This window comes from Corvus cornix, chromosome 5 (genome assembly GCF_000738735.6).
Source record: "Corvus cornix cornix isolate S_Up_H32 chromosome 5, ASM73873v5, whole genome shotgun sequence".
Lineage (NCBI taxonomy): Eukaryota > Metazoa > Chordata > Aves > Passeriformes > Corvidae > Corvus > Corvus cornix.
The window spans coordinates 2,826,654-2,842,978 of record NC_046335.1 but is presented as its reverse complement, the minus strand read 5'-3'; the positions used below and the strand labels follow the sequence as shown (position 1 = coordinate 2,842,978).

The following is a 16,325-nucleotide window of genomic DNA, read 5'->3' as shown; positions in this document are numbered from 1 at the left end:
TCACTTGTCTTCCAGAGCCAGACTTATCCTCTAAGCAAAGTGAAGGATGTCAGGGACAAAACCTTGGCTGAAGTCAGACAGTTTTGCTCTTGAGATGCCAATAAGCACATCCATTCCAAAAAGGAGTTTTAGGTTGATTGGACTGATCATCCTGATGAGCTGGTGTTGTAGTATTAGCCAAGGAGAGATTCTGGTTTTAGATATTCTTATTTTTACAAGTATCTAAGAAACTCTTCCCTCAACTAGTTGTAAATGGTGTTGTAACAGAATCAGTCTTAAAGCCACTAAAGAAAGGCTTCCAGCATCAGATACAATACTAAAAGTTGCACTTTTGAGATGGTCTCCATGTAATTTCTCCCATATGGGCCCTAAAACCCCAGATGCTCTAAGAAGTGTTTAGGGCCCTGTAAGACACAAGGCCATCACTAATTAGCAAAGACCCCAAGCACGTGTTTAACTTTAAGCATGTGCTTTTCTTTCCCAGGAGTCCATAGAATTAAGGATTTTAAGTGAGTGGGTTTAGGGATATGCTTAAAGCTAAGCATGTGTTTAGTTGCTTTCTTGTGCTCTGGCTTTATTTGTTTTTACAGGAATAAGAGAAATGAAAGATCTTATTACAGATCAAACACAAATAAATGTCCAAAACACAGCAGGGAGGCTTTAGGTCTTGGTTTGGAGCCCAGTGAAGTCAGTGGAAAAACACCCCAACACCTCAGCGGACTTTGGAGCAGAGTCCTCAGAGGATCGACGAAGAACCCACTGCAGAAACCTGTTGAATGCCTCATGTTTCCTTGTAAGGTTCCCTTATCTTGTATCCAGATGTTGCTAACAAGGGTTTTTATTAGCTGCTGAGAAGTACAAGGGCAGCAGTTTTTCAAGTCCTAAAATCATGCACATATAGATGAAATAGAAACAGTTTGCTCTGCAGTAGCAATTGTGGTCTGTGGAGCTGTGAGTGTATTTCAAAAGTTCCCCAGTTCTTATTATAGACTCCTAGAATGGTTTGGGATGGAAGGGACATTAAAGACCATCTTGTTCTATCCCCCTGCCATGGGCAGGGACACCTTCCACCAGCCCAGGCTGCTCCAAGCCCCGTCCAGCCTGGCCTTGGACACTTGCAGGGATCCAGGGGCAGCCACAGCTTCTCTGGGCACCCTGTGCCAGGGCCTCCCCACCCTCACAGGGAAGAAATTCTTACTACTCTCTAATCTGACCATGACTTCTGTCAGTTTAAAGTCATTCCCCCTTGTCCTGTCACTCCATGCTCTTGTAAAAAAACCCATGTTTTGGTCCCACTGATCTCAAAGTGTTTGCTCTCTCTTTCATGCAGTGCAGTGAAGCAAGTGTTGTCACACAGTTCCTAGGGAAAATGTTGCCTCTTTGTAGAGGGAGAGGTTTACACAACAGGAAGAGCAGGTTCCTTTGAATAGCATTTCTCTTTGCTGCCTTTAGATCTTTACAGTGTGCACAGCAACACCTGACTTACTCATTTGGATTCTCCTTTTAGGTGTGCAGGAAAATAGCCACTGCTTGAGAACAATCTGATCTATTTTTGATGTTCCATTCAGGACGATGCTGAAGACATCTCTGTTTGATCAGTTGAATTTCCACCTATACAGCTGGATTTTGATCCTTTGATTCAGGCTGGAGCTTTGCTTTCTTCTTCAGAGACTGCCCTAACCGAGGTCAGCAGAACTGCCTGAACCACCAGCCATCACCCAGCAGGGAAAATGATCATGTGCTGTCTTGCCAGGCTTGTCATGAAGGCAGGTGTCATTAGAAGGTGTTTCTGCCTCCTCCTCCTTCTCGTCAGAAGTCATTTGGGTCACAGCAGCAGAGCTATGGGACAAGCTTTGTCCGAGCTGGGGAGCAGAGTGCCCACTGTGAGTCTCTGGAGAACGGGTAAGCAGTTAACACTTGCTAAGCTGGTGTTGCTTCCTCTGCTTTTATTACCTGTGTTTATCGGGTCAGACTGACACTGGTGTGCAGGGATATGCAATGGCCACATCAGAGCACCCAGCCAGAGTCTCAGGAGGCTGCTTTGGCTGCCAGGACATGTTGATGTCACTGCACTGCCTGGTTTTGCCCATGTTTGCTGGGTCAAAGTGACACTGATCCACAACGATGAGTTATGGTCACACCTTCATTTGGCTCTGTCACTCCAGGCCTTGCTTTCCTATCAACAAAAATCTTCTGGTGGCATCCACTGGGAGTAGCTCTGGGATTTGGTGTGCTGGGAAAGGGTCCTGTACCAACTGCTCACACAAGGGAGTTGAAGTTTAATAGAGTAAAAGAGAATAAAGTGATATTTGCAGTTTGGATGCCCACTGGGTGAGCGCCACAAAATCCCTTTGACATTTTATTAATGTTTGGTATCTTGATCTTTAACCAAGATCTCATTTTAAGAAAAACTGCCAATATCACCAAATTCTGGTGTAAAAAGTGCAAAACCAAAATGTTGGACCTGCTCTTTCTTTTCCTTCAAGGCTCAGAGATTGCAGTGAAAAGGATTTAAAGTATTTTTTTCCAATAGCATTAAAAAAGAGTGTGGCTTTCAAATATGCATTTCTGTTGATGGCCAAGAGCTGTCCTTTTCTTTCCAGCCATTTCACAGAACTGGAAGACACAAACCAGTAGGTAAATGTTCAGTACTAGTAGTCTAATTTTTATTTCTACTTTTCTCATGATTATGACGATAGGAAACATTTTTTACTTGCTTCCTGGAAGAATTACTTCTTCTACCTAGTCCCTGTCTTAAATTTTTGTAGCCCCCTGAACAGACTCTGCAATCCTTAGTAGCATTAAAAAAACCCCAAACCACCCATTGGCTTGAAAGGAAAATGTGAACTTCTTCAATGAGGGCAAAAATACTTCTGTTGCTTAAACGTAGGTAATTAGACTGAGGACTTTCTCCAAAGTAAACCCTGACAATCTAACAATAATCTTTGGCTTTTGCACTGCATGGAGTTTCTCTTACATTGTTAAATGCATTCCATGTTTCAGTAAATGACACCAGGCTCACCAGCAGTGAGTGAGTGATTAGTTTATCATCCTCTTAGTGCAGCCATCTAGATCTTTAACTCTTTAAGCAGTGGCATTTAAGTCTTGAGAACACCCAGGATCATGCCTGAGGCTTTAGACATTCTCAATTCAAGCAAATCTTGGATATCGACTGAAAATGAAGAGAAGAAAGTAGGTGCTTGCATTCTGATAACACTTTAAACAAGTCAGGTAAGGTAAATTGCAAATAAACACCCCTTCTTTTGTTATTTTTTTTTTTTTCTTAGAGGAAGCCAATTCCTCTCTCCTGGGACCACTTAGGTCATTAGGTGCCTGAGCAGCATAAAATTACAGAGAGAAAATCTAACAGCATACAAAGAGACTGAAAAGTAACAAACCTACGTTTTCTAAGATGCAGGGATGTGGGGCAGGATTTTTTTGGCTGGATTTACAATTCACCTCTCATGGGGCAGTAGAATCAACAGTTTTACAAAAGATTTTAGTATAACAAAAAGTAAATAAAATTATGTGAGCTGGAACATACTGTGCCAATTCTCTTGTGCTGAAGTCTTGTTCTAGCAGGGATGTGTAAGTACATAAAGCTTGGTAGCAACAAAAGCCTTTGGAGAATGAAGGGCTTCTACTTACTTTGGGAAAGAAAGGTGCAGGAGGATTTTCAGACAGAAGGGAAAGACTTTGACCTGTGAGCTGCTGCTCAGTATCATGGATCTTCATCTATCATCTGATCCTGCTCAGTAACGCGAGCCAGATCACTGTGTGTGCCCTCTGCCATGGGAGACATGAAGCTGCTCACCCCAGAGACACAAAGTGTTTTGGGAGCTCTGTTGCTGGGAGGAGTTTGAAATGTATGAATAGAGCATTTACATGCCTCAAGCAACAGAACAGAGCCCAGCCTTCAGTCAGTTTCTGTTTTAAAAATGCCTTTTGTACACTGCTGTGTTTTTGGGTTTCATTTCAGGTTTTAGGTTTGGTGTTTTTTTCAGACTGGGCTTTGAGTTTTGCTGTTTTGGGTAAAAGGTGATCCTGTGCAAAAGGGATCCTTGGGTAAAAGGCCAGGGGTGATCCTGTGTGGACAGGGAAGGGAGGATGCTGGGTGAGGTAAATTCTCTGTATTCTGGAAAGGGTTGAGAGTGAATTGGGAGATACTCCAAGACATTGGAGCTGTGTACCTCCTGCAAGCATAGACACAGTGTTTGGGTCTCCAAAGTTCTGGTGACTCTTTCTCAGCCCCCAGGTCATAGCGATTCTCAACTCCATAGATACCTTCAGGAATCTGCTTCCCGTCCCTCTCCTCCAGTAGAAAACACGATGGAAGTGATCCAGTTGTGCCATCCATATCGAGGCACCTCCTGTGGTGGTCTCATCCTGGACTCCTGGCGTTTTAACAGTTGGGGAACCTGTGAAAAAGGATGGTGGCTGTTCTGGGAGCAGCCAGTGGTCCCAACAGAGGGAAAAAATTCACACAACAGCTTTGCAAGTCCAAGCTCTCCTCGTAGCACCACCCTGAGAGAGATTCCATCAATCTCACCTTGGTATTTTGGATCTGGGGTTTGTCTCCACTATCCCTGACTCAAGGCAATATTCATGGACTCTAAGTCCTCTTTGACCTTCTCATTTTATCCTCTGCTCTTCAAACATCTGCCTTAATACACTTCATTTTTATCCTGGAAGCCCCAACACCACTCAGCTTCTCAGCCTGGGCTGGAGAGGACAGGCATCAGGATTCCTGCACCACTTTGCACCTAACTGCTATGTAGGGAAAGAGTGATGGAGATGAAGTGACTTGCTGAGGCCTCTGGAGACAGGACAGGTGACTTTCTGGCAGCCATGGAGCAACCTCAGTGTTGGGTCTTTGAGAGGAACATTTGTGAGCTGATGCCAGTTTTATAAATGACATTGCACATTTGCTTTTTGCAATATTTCTTCGAATTGGGGTGTGGTGCTGCGTACAATACCTGGTTCTGAGGCTTGCTGCTCTATCAGGTATGTGTACAGAAGGTGGGAAAAGGCAGCACAGTCAGCAGGACAGAGGTGGAAGAAGCAGGAATGCAGGGTGAAGCCAGGGGAACAAACAGGTCCTCAGGGAAACTGTTCTAACTTAGTTCTGCTTTCCCTGACTCAAAGTGTAACTCCTGTGTGCCCAGGGGGCTGCTACTGGGAGATACCAGCCTTATGCTAACTCCAGATCCTGCACAAGTAGAAACTGCTAGTTCAGGCCCTCCATCCTGAGCCTTTTGTTCAAAAATCTTGTTTTAAGCCTATTTCTCATCCTGTCTGGGTGATGCTGTGCTCCTGGCAGGTGCATCATTCTGGGTTGTAATTGCAGACCAGTGCAGGCCTGTCATGACACCTTGGTGCCTCTGGCTCCAGTCCTGTTTTCTAGAATTGCACTTGGCCTTGCCTTGGCCCTTTGCCCAGTCTGAATTTGCCTTCTTGGTTTTCACTTCTTTTCCATATCGGTTTTCTCTCCTGTTCTACGTTCCTGCTGATCCTCTGGGGTCTGGCTCTGTAAACCCTCTGCCCAGGTGGACCTCTGTGGAGGTGAGCACCCCCTCACTTCCAAGGCCCCTTCATATGCAAGAGAGAGATATGAGCTGTCTCCAGACTCACTCATTTTTTGCCATTTCACTTTTTTTCTCTTCAAATTGACTTTTAGATATTCCTTTCTAAAAGTCCCTCTCCTCCTTTTTTATTTTTTTATTTGACCCTGTTCTTCAGTTTTATCCCTCTGTAAGCTATTTGGTGGCTGATATTTTAGGAAATAGAAATAGAAAGGCTGGTTTGCCTGTGGGATCAGACACGCACGGAACGCACGTACGACGCTGGTTTGCCCACATCGTTTGGATAAGGTATCAGAGAGGACAGACTGTCTTTGCATTGAAACCTGCAGGTCAAGAAATTGGCCTCCCTTCAGTTCACAGGCCACGTGGCTGCCAGCCAGTAATGTAAAGCCCTGATGAGTATTTCTGAAAAATGCTGGAAACCCAGCTCTGACTACAATGTGTTTAATCTCTCGTTTCCAGGCATATTCAGTTTTGCTTCTTCTTCCCTTCTTCCTCCTATTCTCCGCCTTCTTCTTTTTCTTTTAATTTTTCTCCTCCTTCTTTTTCTTCTCATTCTCATTCTTCTCCTTCTCCTTCTCCTTCTCCTTCTCCTTCTCCTTCTCATCCTTCTCCTTCTCTTCCTCCTTCTCCTTCCTCTTCCTCTGCCATGGGTGACAGTGAATCACCAGGGTCTCTCCAGTGATGGACAGGGCAGTACAATTTTTGTTCCACATGCTGTCAGTGAGAGATCATACAGAGTCTCCATATCCTGTTACTCATCCAGTATTTTCCCAGGAGTTGGAGTCCCACTGAAATGGTTTAAAAGCCTTTTGTTTGTTGGGATGGAAATTGAGGACCTCTTCAGAAGTAATGTTTATTTTTTATTTATTTCTGAGAAGGGTGCAAAATACTCTTGTTCTTCCAGAATGGAGGCTCTGACCTGCTTTTAGTTCTAATTGCCTCTTCTTAATTACTCTTCACTGTTTAATATACTCCTAACCACTTGGATAAAGTAGATTCCTGATGATTCAGCCACTGTCACAGAAGCACAAAGCTGAACCTAGACCTTCTGAAGTCCAAATCAGGTCCTTCATCACTAGGACAACCTTCCTTTAGGCATCCCAGTACTTGTAGCTCTGCACCAAATCTATCACCTTTGAACTTCCCAGGTTGGAGTAGGCCTCCTTTGGGCTGCTGAGTCAGTGTCTGTGCATGATGGAAGCAGGGAAGAGGAAAACAGATAATTGCTTATGTAGAAAAAAGCCAAAAATGAAACCAGGTTTCACTACTGTTGACACAAACTGCATTCCCGCTCAAGTACTTTCGGGTCATGGTTATTTGGGGCAGAAGGTGGGCTTTGATTCTGCTTACAAGTGTTTTTTTTATTGCCCCACAACGAGGTAGAGCAGGTAATAGTAAGTAAGAACGTCTCTAATTGAAAATAAACCCAGCTAACACCTCACTCGTTAGCTTGCTTGATCAATAATAGAACAGAGAGCCTTGCCATGCTGGGCTGGAGTAGGTCCTGCTGAAAGGTTTGTCAGGAAGGACTGCAGCTGTGTCAGGTTTAGACTGGGCATCAGGAAAAGGCTCTTCCCCCAGAGGGTGCTGGGCACTGCCCAGGGGAATGGCCACAGCCCCAAGGCTGCCAGAGCTCCAGAAGTGTTTGGACAATGCTCTCAGGGATGCCCAGGGTGGGATTGTTGGGGTGTCTGTGCAGGGCCAGGAGTTGGACTCTGATCCTTCTGAGTCTCTTCCAACTCAGGATATTCTGTGACAGTATGAGCAGGAGCCTTTCCCTCAGAAACCATCTTTTCAGTGTCACGTGTCTGTGGGAGGCTCGTGCTCTGCTCTCACACACACCCTGTGTAAGTTTATTCAGTGAGCACTTTCTAAGAATGATGATTAATTGTGAGTATGAACTTTGTCACCAGGCAACTGGTATAAACGAGCCCCACCAGTTTGTTATTGCTGGAGATGGAGGCCACAGGGCATAGCCATGTTTCCCAAGAGGGACTCCTGGGCAGGATCCTTCCTCTCTGCTTTCAGGTGAGGATGTTCACATTAATGAACTCTAAATTCATCCATGTGCTGACATTTCCCAGCACTTGCTATAACACCTACCAGTAAAATCCTTTGCTATTGCTAAAAATCCAGTAGAGCTCACGTGAATTATTTCTACAGCAATTGTCCTGCTCTGCTTATTTACACCTTGTAGTAGTGTTTGAGATCATTAAAGTTTCTGCTGGCAGCAGATCTCAAGCTGCAATTAAAGGACAAAGACAAATGTCGGCACCCCGGAGGTGCTATGTGGTTGTGTGGAATTGCAGATTTTGGCTGTGAGGGAGAGCGAAATATCAGTCACAGCAGAAGTCAGACAAAGCCACATCTCAGGGCTAGAGACACACTGAGTGGTTTGTAAGGTCAGGGAGCTGCCAGCCCTGTGCTATTCTCCAAAAGCCTTCATGATTCATCAGATCCAAAAGGAATCTGCTTGTCTCCAGTAGCCACATGGCTGGACGGCGCTCGTTAGGAGAATGATGGGCTTTATTAGTACCAGCCACAATTGCAGAGCAGGAGGAATGAGTCCTTCATCTTCTGGAGGTCTTCCTTGCTTCACAGGGATGAGGTTTTGATGGGGTGGGGAGCAACACAGTGCAGAAGCAAACATGGGCTAAAGGCAGCGATTCTTTCCAAAAGCTGGATGAAATCAGTGCGTGTTCTTCTTGTAACATCCCTCGAGGAAATCCATTGATGTGGAGATGATTTTACAACAGATGTGTTTCTAACACAGCTCAGGGGAATTTTAACAACAGACCATTAAAACGGTTCTCCCTCTATTTTATGAGTCGTGTTGCTGAATGTGTTCCCTAATCATGAAATCACAGGAACTTTAAGGTTGGAAAAAACCTCCAAGATCACCGGGTCCAACCTCTGACCGATCACCACCTTCCCAAGCAGACCAGAGCACTGAGCCATTTCTTGAAACCTCCAGGGATGCTGATTCCATTCCCTCCCAGGACAGCCCATTCCAATGCCTAACCACCCTTTCTGTGAAGGAATTCTTCTTGATGTCCAGCCCGAAAGATCCACACCTCCGAATTTTGAGGCCCGTCATCTCTAAATGAACAATATTTAGCGGTAGAGATCTCACACTCTCACAGCAGAAGACAGACAGTGTCTGTATGAACAACAAGGGGTGACATTCCTACCCTTGCTCACTCTTGGGCATCTCTGAAAAGTGACAAAGTGAATGAGTCAAGTAACAGCAACTTAAGATTCACCCTGCGTGGGACAGCCAACCTTTTAATAGCATTCTCAAAACAATAAAAATCATCCTTAAAAACTTAAAAATAGAAAAGAGCAGACAATCCTACTGTTTTGACTGTCATGTGTCTGATTACCAAGGACTGCCTTTTTAGAACTGCATTATTTTAATGTTCCCACACAGTGTTTTTGGAGGGATTTGTAAAAAAAAAAAAAACCCTGTTTGGAATAAAACAGCAGTGCTGAACCTGATTCTCCTCTTAGCTCAGGAGTGGTTCTAGACGTGGTCCTGACACCTCGGCAGAGACACTTAAATGTAAAACAGAAATAAAGTCCAAGCTGGGCCCAGTTCTGTGTTTTAGGAGAAGTATGAATTTATTTATTCAAGAGGAGGTAGAACATTCTGGTAGAACAGGCCAGCTCTGAAGTACTCCGAGAAATCATGAAAATCTCAGAGTGGTTGTAAAAAATGTTCCTTTCGCCATTCAAGCAGCTGCACTTGTTTTTACCAGTCGGCTCTTTAGTGAAGAGCTACTTTGGAAAATGTAATCCCTTGGAGTTGTTTGCTCAGTTCCCTTTGTTTTAATTGACAAGCTTGGGCAGATGAAAGGAAAGGGTAGGAGGGAATTGATCTTAGCACACTTATGGGCATCTCCTCCTGTAATTCATGTCACCAAAATGTCTCTGACATAGGCATTTATTTATTTATTTATTTATTTATGGTTTTAGGCTTGTTTCTGCTCAAGCACAAATCTGGTGAGGCAAGTTCACTTGTTTTTTTTTTCTTTCTTTTTTGTTTTTCCCAAGGCGGGTTGTTTGCAAACTTTAGAGCCCAAAAAGGTGCAGCTGCTCTAAAAATAACATAGGATGCAAGAACTGGTTTGGGAAGGTCTGAGTCCAGAGGCATCTCCTGAAATGCTGCCATTAGAGGAGAAGTTTCCCTTGTAAACAGAGCTGGCCTAATTTCTAGAGGTGCTGAACCTCAACCTGCAGTGCTTGCTGGTAGGTCCTGAGTACAGAAAACCTGGAAATGGGTCAGATGTGAGTGGCTGGGATTTTATCAGGAACATGTCTGGGCAAACCCATGATTGAAACAAAAGTGAGCAAATAATTGCCCCTCAGCTAATGACCCCTGCAAGCAGAGCTGGGCACTGGGGCTCCAGGACACCTGGGCTTCTTGCTGCCACCAACAAAGTCTACTGTCACAGCCAAGGTCTGCACATGATGAATCACTCCTTTGTCTGGCCAGTCTTTGCAGGATGATGTCCCCAATGCCCCAGTGCTTTGCTTCCAGAGGAGACCAATGGTCTTGCTGTCCAGGTGCAGAGATTCCCAGAAGGTTTCTCACAGAAGACAGAGAGGAAAAAACCTGGCAACAGATCCCAAAGTCAGGCCAGGACTGGGTCACAGGCAAGACCACCATCAGTCCCCTCTCACCCATGTGAGGTGTGATCAGGGGAGCTGAGCCTTGCATTGAGTGGAGACACAATGTTCTCTGTTTTTGATGTGCTGGATCTTTAATGCTGCATCTACCGCTGAATTAAGCAGTGTTTGCTTTTCAAACCTTCCACATTTGTATTTTTAGCTCCGTTTTGGCATCACTTTTTTGGTTGGAATATGTAACACACTGGGTTGTTTAGTGTGCCTGGACCGAGTTCAGCCGATGTGTAACTCCACGGGCTGGAGCAGAAGCTCCGTTCAAGGTGAATTACGCTCTATGGGGCTGAGGAAATACAGCTTCTGCAGAAAGTCAGCCCAGCTCCTTCAGTAAACGCTACACTATTTCCATCCATGGTTATTCCTTTGTGGTTTGGGTTATGTATTTACATTTTACGGAATAAATACTACAGCTTTCCCCATGACTAACACTTCTTAGTAACCAAGGAGCTACTCAAATACGCTCTTGCCTCCTGCGAGAGCCCAAACTACACTGCTCTGCCCTGGCTCTCTGGCCCCAGCTGGCCACCTCCTCGCACAGGGGCATGGTTAACCAGCGTTACATAAGCAATTTTTGGGATCTCAGTTTAACAGGATGGCTTAGGAGAGCAGGCACTGGATGCCGTGCGACTGAATTCCTCAGGGACAAACATTTCCAGCACCGCCACTCTCTGATCCTAACAAAACCCAAGTGAGGTCTTCAGACAAAGAGGGGAACACATCCCACAAAGAGGGAGCCAGTTGCCTTTCCCAGTCCAGAGGTCTGTTTTAGGAACAGTGCTATACAGGCCCTCATGTAAACTTTGTTTATAGACTGGAGTATTTTCAATGAAAATGTTATTTAACTTAAAAAAGTTGCACAGCAGCTACTCCCAAAATTGTTTTTCCTTGTTAAGAATAACACACAGTGTGATACATTTGAAATGGCGATAGCAATATTTCACAAATTTTGATGGATTCATAGTCCAAATACCTTGCTAACAGATGTTTCTTTTAAACTCGGAGTGGTATAGGAATAACTCAGAGATATTACAGTGTCAGCACTGCCTTTTATCTGTGCGTGTCCTTTCGGTGACATCCCTGGGCTTTTCTAATGCATGGGTCAGGTCTAAGCTAAAAAAAAAAAGTGAAATATGAAAAGAAGGCGTCTGTGATGGTGTGTGAGCTCTGGGGCAGTGCTGGGAGGACACCAAGGCGCTGGTGTGGGTTTGCTGTGCTCAGGCACAGCAGCCCCGTGGTTTGTGGCCACAGTCATCGTTTTTGAGCTGGTTTTTGGTTGTGGTTAATTGATGAGCTTAGGAGTTCCCATGGCCACTCCATGACCACATCTTTTGGTCTCATAAATTAACCGAGTGTTCTCACTGTGGGTGACAGTTTGCCCAACACAAAGGGATACCCCAGCAGGACAAAGGCACAGATTTTAATGCCCTGGTGGAGCTGCCTTTATTTACCATGGGGTTGCTTACTCTACTCTGTGTCTCCAAAGTATGTGGCACCCATCACACTTCATTTAGGGGGTCTTTCCCCAGAGCTGCCTTCTCCACACCTTGTTCATACACCACCCCCAGTGTGTCAGAGAATCACAGAATATCCTGAGCTGGAAGGGACCCACAAGGATCACCAAATCCAGCTCCTGGTCCTGTACCGGACAGCCCCAAGAATCCCATCCTGTGCCTGAGAGCATTGCATCCAGTTAATGTGTACTGATGGCAAACCAGGCTGTCCCAAACCCCCACCTGGGAGCAGCCTCAAGCCTTGGGAAGTCTGGTTCTTATTCTCAGCCCCAAGCTGGCCTAGAGCAATGCTGTGGTTGAACTGCGGGGCAGGGAGCATCCTTCTTCCCGGAGACCCCTGTCCGTACCTCTCTGGAGCCGCCAGCTGTGGCCATACCGTACCTCTCTGGAGTCAGCTGTGGCCATACACAGCCTGTGCGGGCCTGGGAAGGCGCTTGCTGCACACCTAGGTGGGGGTCCGGGAACCCGGCCTGGTGGAAAGAGGGAGAGGGCTATTCAAGCAGTCAGGGAGAAGGATGAGAAAACCTGGAGGGCGAGTGGGAACCCACGGCAGGCACCGGGGATAAGCCCCGGTGCTGGCAGCGCGCTCCCACTCCCCGGGAGGAGACCCTCGGGGGTGGTGGGAGCAGAGGAGAAACCCGCACTCTGCCGCCGTCCCTTTCCCCGCGCAGCTGCTTATCGTTCCCAAGCTCTCCCTCCCTTCTCCTCAGGGGACAGCCGCTTCCCGAGTTTCCCGTCCCGAGTCTCCCTCCCCAGCCGGGTCCCCGCGGTGCCCCGACCTCCCCGGGGACCCCGCCCCGGCCGTGCGGGGACAGGGCGGGGCGGGACGGTCCCCCGGGGATGCACCTGAGCGGCGCGGGGGGATCCCGGGGGCACCGCGCCGACCCCGTCCCGCGCCCCGAGGGTCCGAGCGCGGCCGCTCCGCCGGGGGTCCCCGCGCTCCCCCCGCTCCCCGAGCGCTGGCGGCGGGGCGGGCAGGGCCGTCCCCCGCGGGGCCGGGCCGGGCCGGGGGCGGGCCGGGGGCGGCGGGCCGGGCCGGGCCGGGCCGGGCTGGCGGCGAGCGCGGCTCCACGTGACTGCGGGGCCGGCAGAAAACCGGGGCCGGCGGCGGCGGCGGCTGCACTGCGCCGGGTGGCGATCGCGGGAGGCGCTCGGCAGCCGCTGCCCCGGGGCTTTCGGCGCGCTGGGTCCGGGCTGGCTCTCCAGAATCATGGACTGTGCTGATATGCCTTGCTTGCTGTCAGTGAGTACAGCCCTCTTCTTCCTCCGCCTCGCTCCTCGCTTTTTGTTTTCATCGCGGAGATTTATTTTATTTATTTTTTTTTTTTTTAAGGGGAAAAAACTTTATGCGGTTCTTATCCCGGGTTTCCCTCCCGGGGTCCGGCGGCGGGATTCGAACACGCGGCTCCAGAGCGCGCCGAGCCGCGCGCCCCTTCCTTCCCCGCCGGGCGCCGCCGCCGCTGGTCCCGCTCCCGTCCCGTCCCGGCGGGGCAGCGGCGCCGGGATGCGCCGGGAACCCTCCTGCCCGAGGGGGCTGCGGGGCAGCGGCGCCGGGATGCGCCGGGAGCCCGCCTGCCCGAGGGGGCTGCGGGCAGCCCAGGGCCGGCGGCCGGTCCCTGCCCGCCGGGGCGCGCCGGCTGCCGCTCGAATGGGGGCTGCTCCCCGTGTCCTTTTGCCATTTATTGTTATTATTACTACTACTATTATTATTATTTTAAAGTATATTCGGAAGAGGAGGGGGGTTTCGCTTCTCATCCTGACTATCCTTCTTGTTTGTTGTCGCGTTTTTTACACCCCAGAGACACCATGATTCCTGGTAACCGAATGCTGATGGTCATCCTACTATGCCAAGTCCTTCTAGGAGGTACTAACCATGCTAGCCTGATCCCTGAGACCGGCAGGAAGAAAGTGGCAGAGCTTCAGGGACAAGCCGGATCCGGACGCCGCTCTGCCCAAAGCCATGAACTCTTGCGGGGTTTCGAAACAACTCTGCTGCAGATGTTTGGGCTGCGAAGGCGGCCTCAGCCCAGCAAGTCAGCCGTCATTCCTAGTTACATGCTGGATCTCTATCGACTCCAGTCCGGAGAAGAGGAGGAAAGCCTCCAGGAAATTAGCCTGCAGTACCCTGAGCGATCGACCAGCCGGGCAAACACCGTGAGGAGCTTCCACCATGAAGGTCAGTGATGGGAGGCGGTAAATTCCCAGTCCCGGTAGCGATCGGGATTTCCTTGCGTTTGGAAGCTCACAAATGCCTTTAGAAGCAGGACGTGCCCGGCCCTAAATTTATGGGAGGAAAGCCACCCCCCCAAGCCTGCCGTGTGTGGGTGACAGGCGTGCTGCTCGGTATTTTTTCCAGCATCCTGTGCTTAACCCGAGCTTGACCATATTTTGAAGTGCTTTTGCTTCTGTTGACAACAGTGAGTTTCCTTTGGTGCCTCTGCCTCGGGGTCACTCCCTGGGCTCGCGTGGATTTAATGGCTCTGGATCGGATGCGGGAGTAAAGCGAGGGCGGGATCTCGCCCCTGGAGTGTTTCTTTTGAACTATCAAAGCAATTGCTGCCTGCTTTTACTCTTAAGAAAAAAAGAAAAAAAAAAAAAGAAAAAAAATCCCCCCAAACCCCGACTCGAATTTAATACTTACAGCTGTGTGTTTATAAGGTTTATTCAATAGACCCTTGTAATCTGATCCAAATGTTTCCTAGCGGATGTTTCTTTTCCAAAGTAAATCTGAATTATTAATCCAGCCGCATCATTACTGCGTTGGAATTTGCTTCTCTTTTTCCCCCTGCCCCCCATAACAAGGCACCTCTGTGCTCCGTGGCGCCGCATCTCGCCGGGGAGATGATTTTGGAGAGGCGGGGGAAGGAAAAGCAAAAGGGGAAAAAGCTAAAGGGAAAAAGTCTCCCTGAGCGGGGCGGCGAGATGGGAAGGGGTGGACTGCTCCAGGTGCGGGTGAGCCAGCGGTGCCGGGGCAGGAGCGGTGCCGGGGCAGGAGCGGTGCCGGGCAGGAGCTGCTCCGGTCCGGCCGGGAGGGATGCGTGGGGGAGCGGAGAGGAGCCGGTGGCTGCCGGGCAGGTGAAGCGTGGGTGTGAGCTGTGGCTGTGCCGGGGCCGTGGCTGAGTGCCCCGAGGCTGACGTGCTCGTTTGCTTGTCTTACCACTTCCCCCCCTCCCTGCTCCCCTCCAGAGCACCTGGAGACCGTCCCGGGTCCCAGCGAGGCGCCCCGGATCCGCTTCGTCTTCAACCTCAGCAGCGTGCCGGAAAACGAGGTGATCTCCTCGGCGGAGCTGCGGCTGTACCGGGAGCAGGTGGAGGAGCCGAGCGCGGCGTGGGAGAGGGGCTTCCACCGGATAAACATTTATGAAGTGATGAAGCCGCTGTCGGAGCGCGCCCAGGCCATTACGCGCCTGCTGGACACGCGGCTGGTGCACCACAACGTGACGCGCTGGGAGACCTTTGATGTGAGCCCGGCCGTGATCCGGTGGACCAAGGACAAGCAGCCGAACCACGGGCTGGTGATCGAGGTTACCCACCTCCACCACGCACAGACTCATCAGGGCAAACACGTCAGGATTAGCCGATCTTTACCTCAAGGGCGCGGGGACTGGGCGCAGCTCAGGCCGCTCCTGGTCACTTTTGGGCACGACGGGCGAGGCCACGCGCTGACCCGCAGAGCCCGCCGGAGCCCCAAGCACCAGCGTTCCCGCAAGAACAAAAAAAACTGCCGCCGCCATGCCCTCTATGTGGATTTCAGCGACGTGGGCTGGAACGACTGGATCGTGGCACCCCCGGGGTACCAGGCGTTTTACTGCCACGGGGACTGCCCCTTCCCTCTGGCCGACCACCTCAACTCCACGAACCACGCCATCGTGCAGACGCTGGTGAACTCCGTGAACTCCAGCATTCCCAAGGCCTGCTGTGTGCCCACGGAGCTCAGCGCCATCTCCATGCTCTACCTGGATGAGTATGACAAGGTGGTCCTGAAAAACTACCAGGAGATGGTGGTGGAGGGGTGCGGGTGCCGCTGACCCCCTTCCCCACCGCCCTCTCCTCCCCTTCTCTCTCCCTTCCGTCCTACCCCAGAACTGCTTGCTATAGCTGGACTCTTCTCTAAACTAAACGTTCACCTTGACCTTATTTATGACTTTATGTGCAAATGTTTTTGACAATAATGATCATATATTTTGACAAAATATATTTATAACTACATATTAAAAGAAAAAAATAAAATGAGTCATTATTTTAAAGGTAAATGCATTTTGTGTCTCGCCTCTCAGGGTGCTGCTGAGGCTGTGCTGGCTGGGAGTGCAGCCGGGAGTTTATCTTGTCTCCTTATCTTCTTACCCCCTCCTCCTTCACTCCTTTTCCCCCATCCTTTTTTCATTTAAAGGCTTTGCAAACTTTAGTCTTTCTGTTTCTCACCAAGGTACTTCGGGTGCCCCTGTGCTGGGGTTGTGCCTCGTGGGAGATGAGGGTCCCTGGGGATTTAAGAGCCGCTGGGAATAGAGCCGACCTTGCTAACCTGGCCCAAGCCTTTCCAAAG

At 49.2% G+C, this 16,325-nt stretch overlaps 1 protein-coding gene across 2 annotated transcripts; it reads left to right on the top strand.

The window, feature by feature from the left end:
* The first annotated feature begins 1,809 nt into the window (after nt 1-1,809).
* On the top strand, nt 1,810-16,029 carry BMP4 (bone morphogenetic protein 4). Of its 2 annotated transcripts, none has more exons than XM_039553298.1 (3): nt 1,810-1,902; nt 13,582-13,958; nt 14,969-16,029. In XM_039553298.1, the coding sequence occupies exons 2-3, from the start codon at nt 13,589-13,591 to the stop codon at nt 15,808-15,810; spliced, it is 1,212 nt and encodes a 403-aa protein (XP_039409232.1). In that variant the 5' UTR covers nt 1,810-1,902; nt 13,582-13,588; the 3' UTR covers nt 15,811-16,029. The 2 variants fall into 2 exon arrangements, with proteins under 2 accessions (XP_039409232.1, XP_039409231.1); XM_039553297.1 differs by lacking the exon at nt 1,810-1,902 and adding an exon at nt 12,897-13,025.
* The last annotated feature ends 296 nt before the right edge of the window (nt 16,030-16,325 follow it).

Bases quoted from the DNA above. Each gene is read 5' to 3' on its own strand.
- BMP4 (XM_039553298.1), top strand. From the start codon at position 13,589: ATGATTCCTGGTAACCGAATGCTGATGGTCATCCTACTATGCCAAGTC. The intron at 13,959-14,968 runs GTCAGTGATGGG...GCTCCCCTCCAG, and splicing joins GAGGAGCTTCCACCATGAAG to AGCACCTGGAGACCGTCCCG.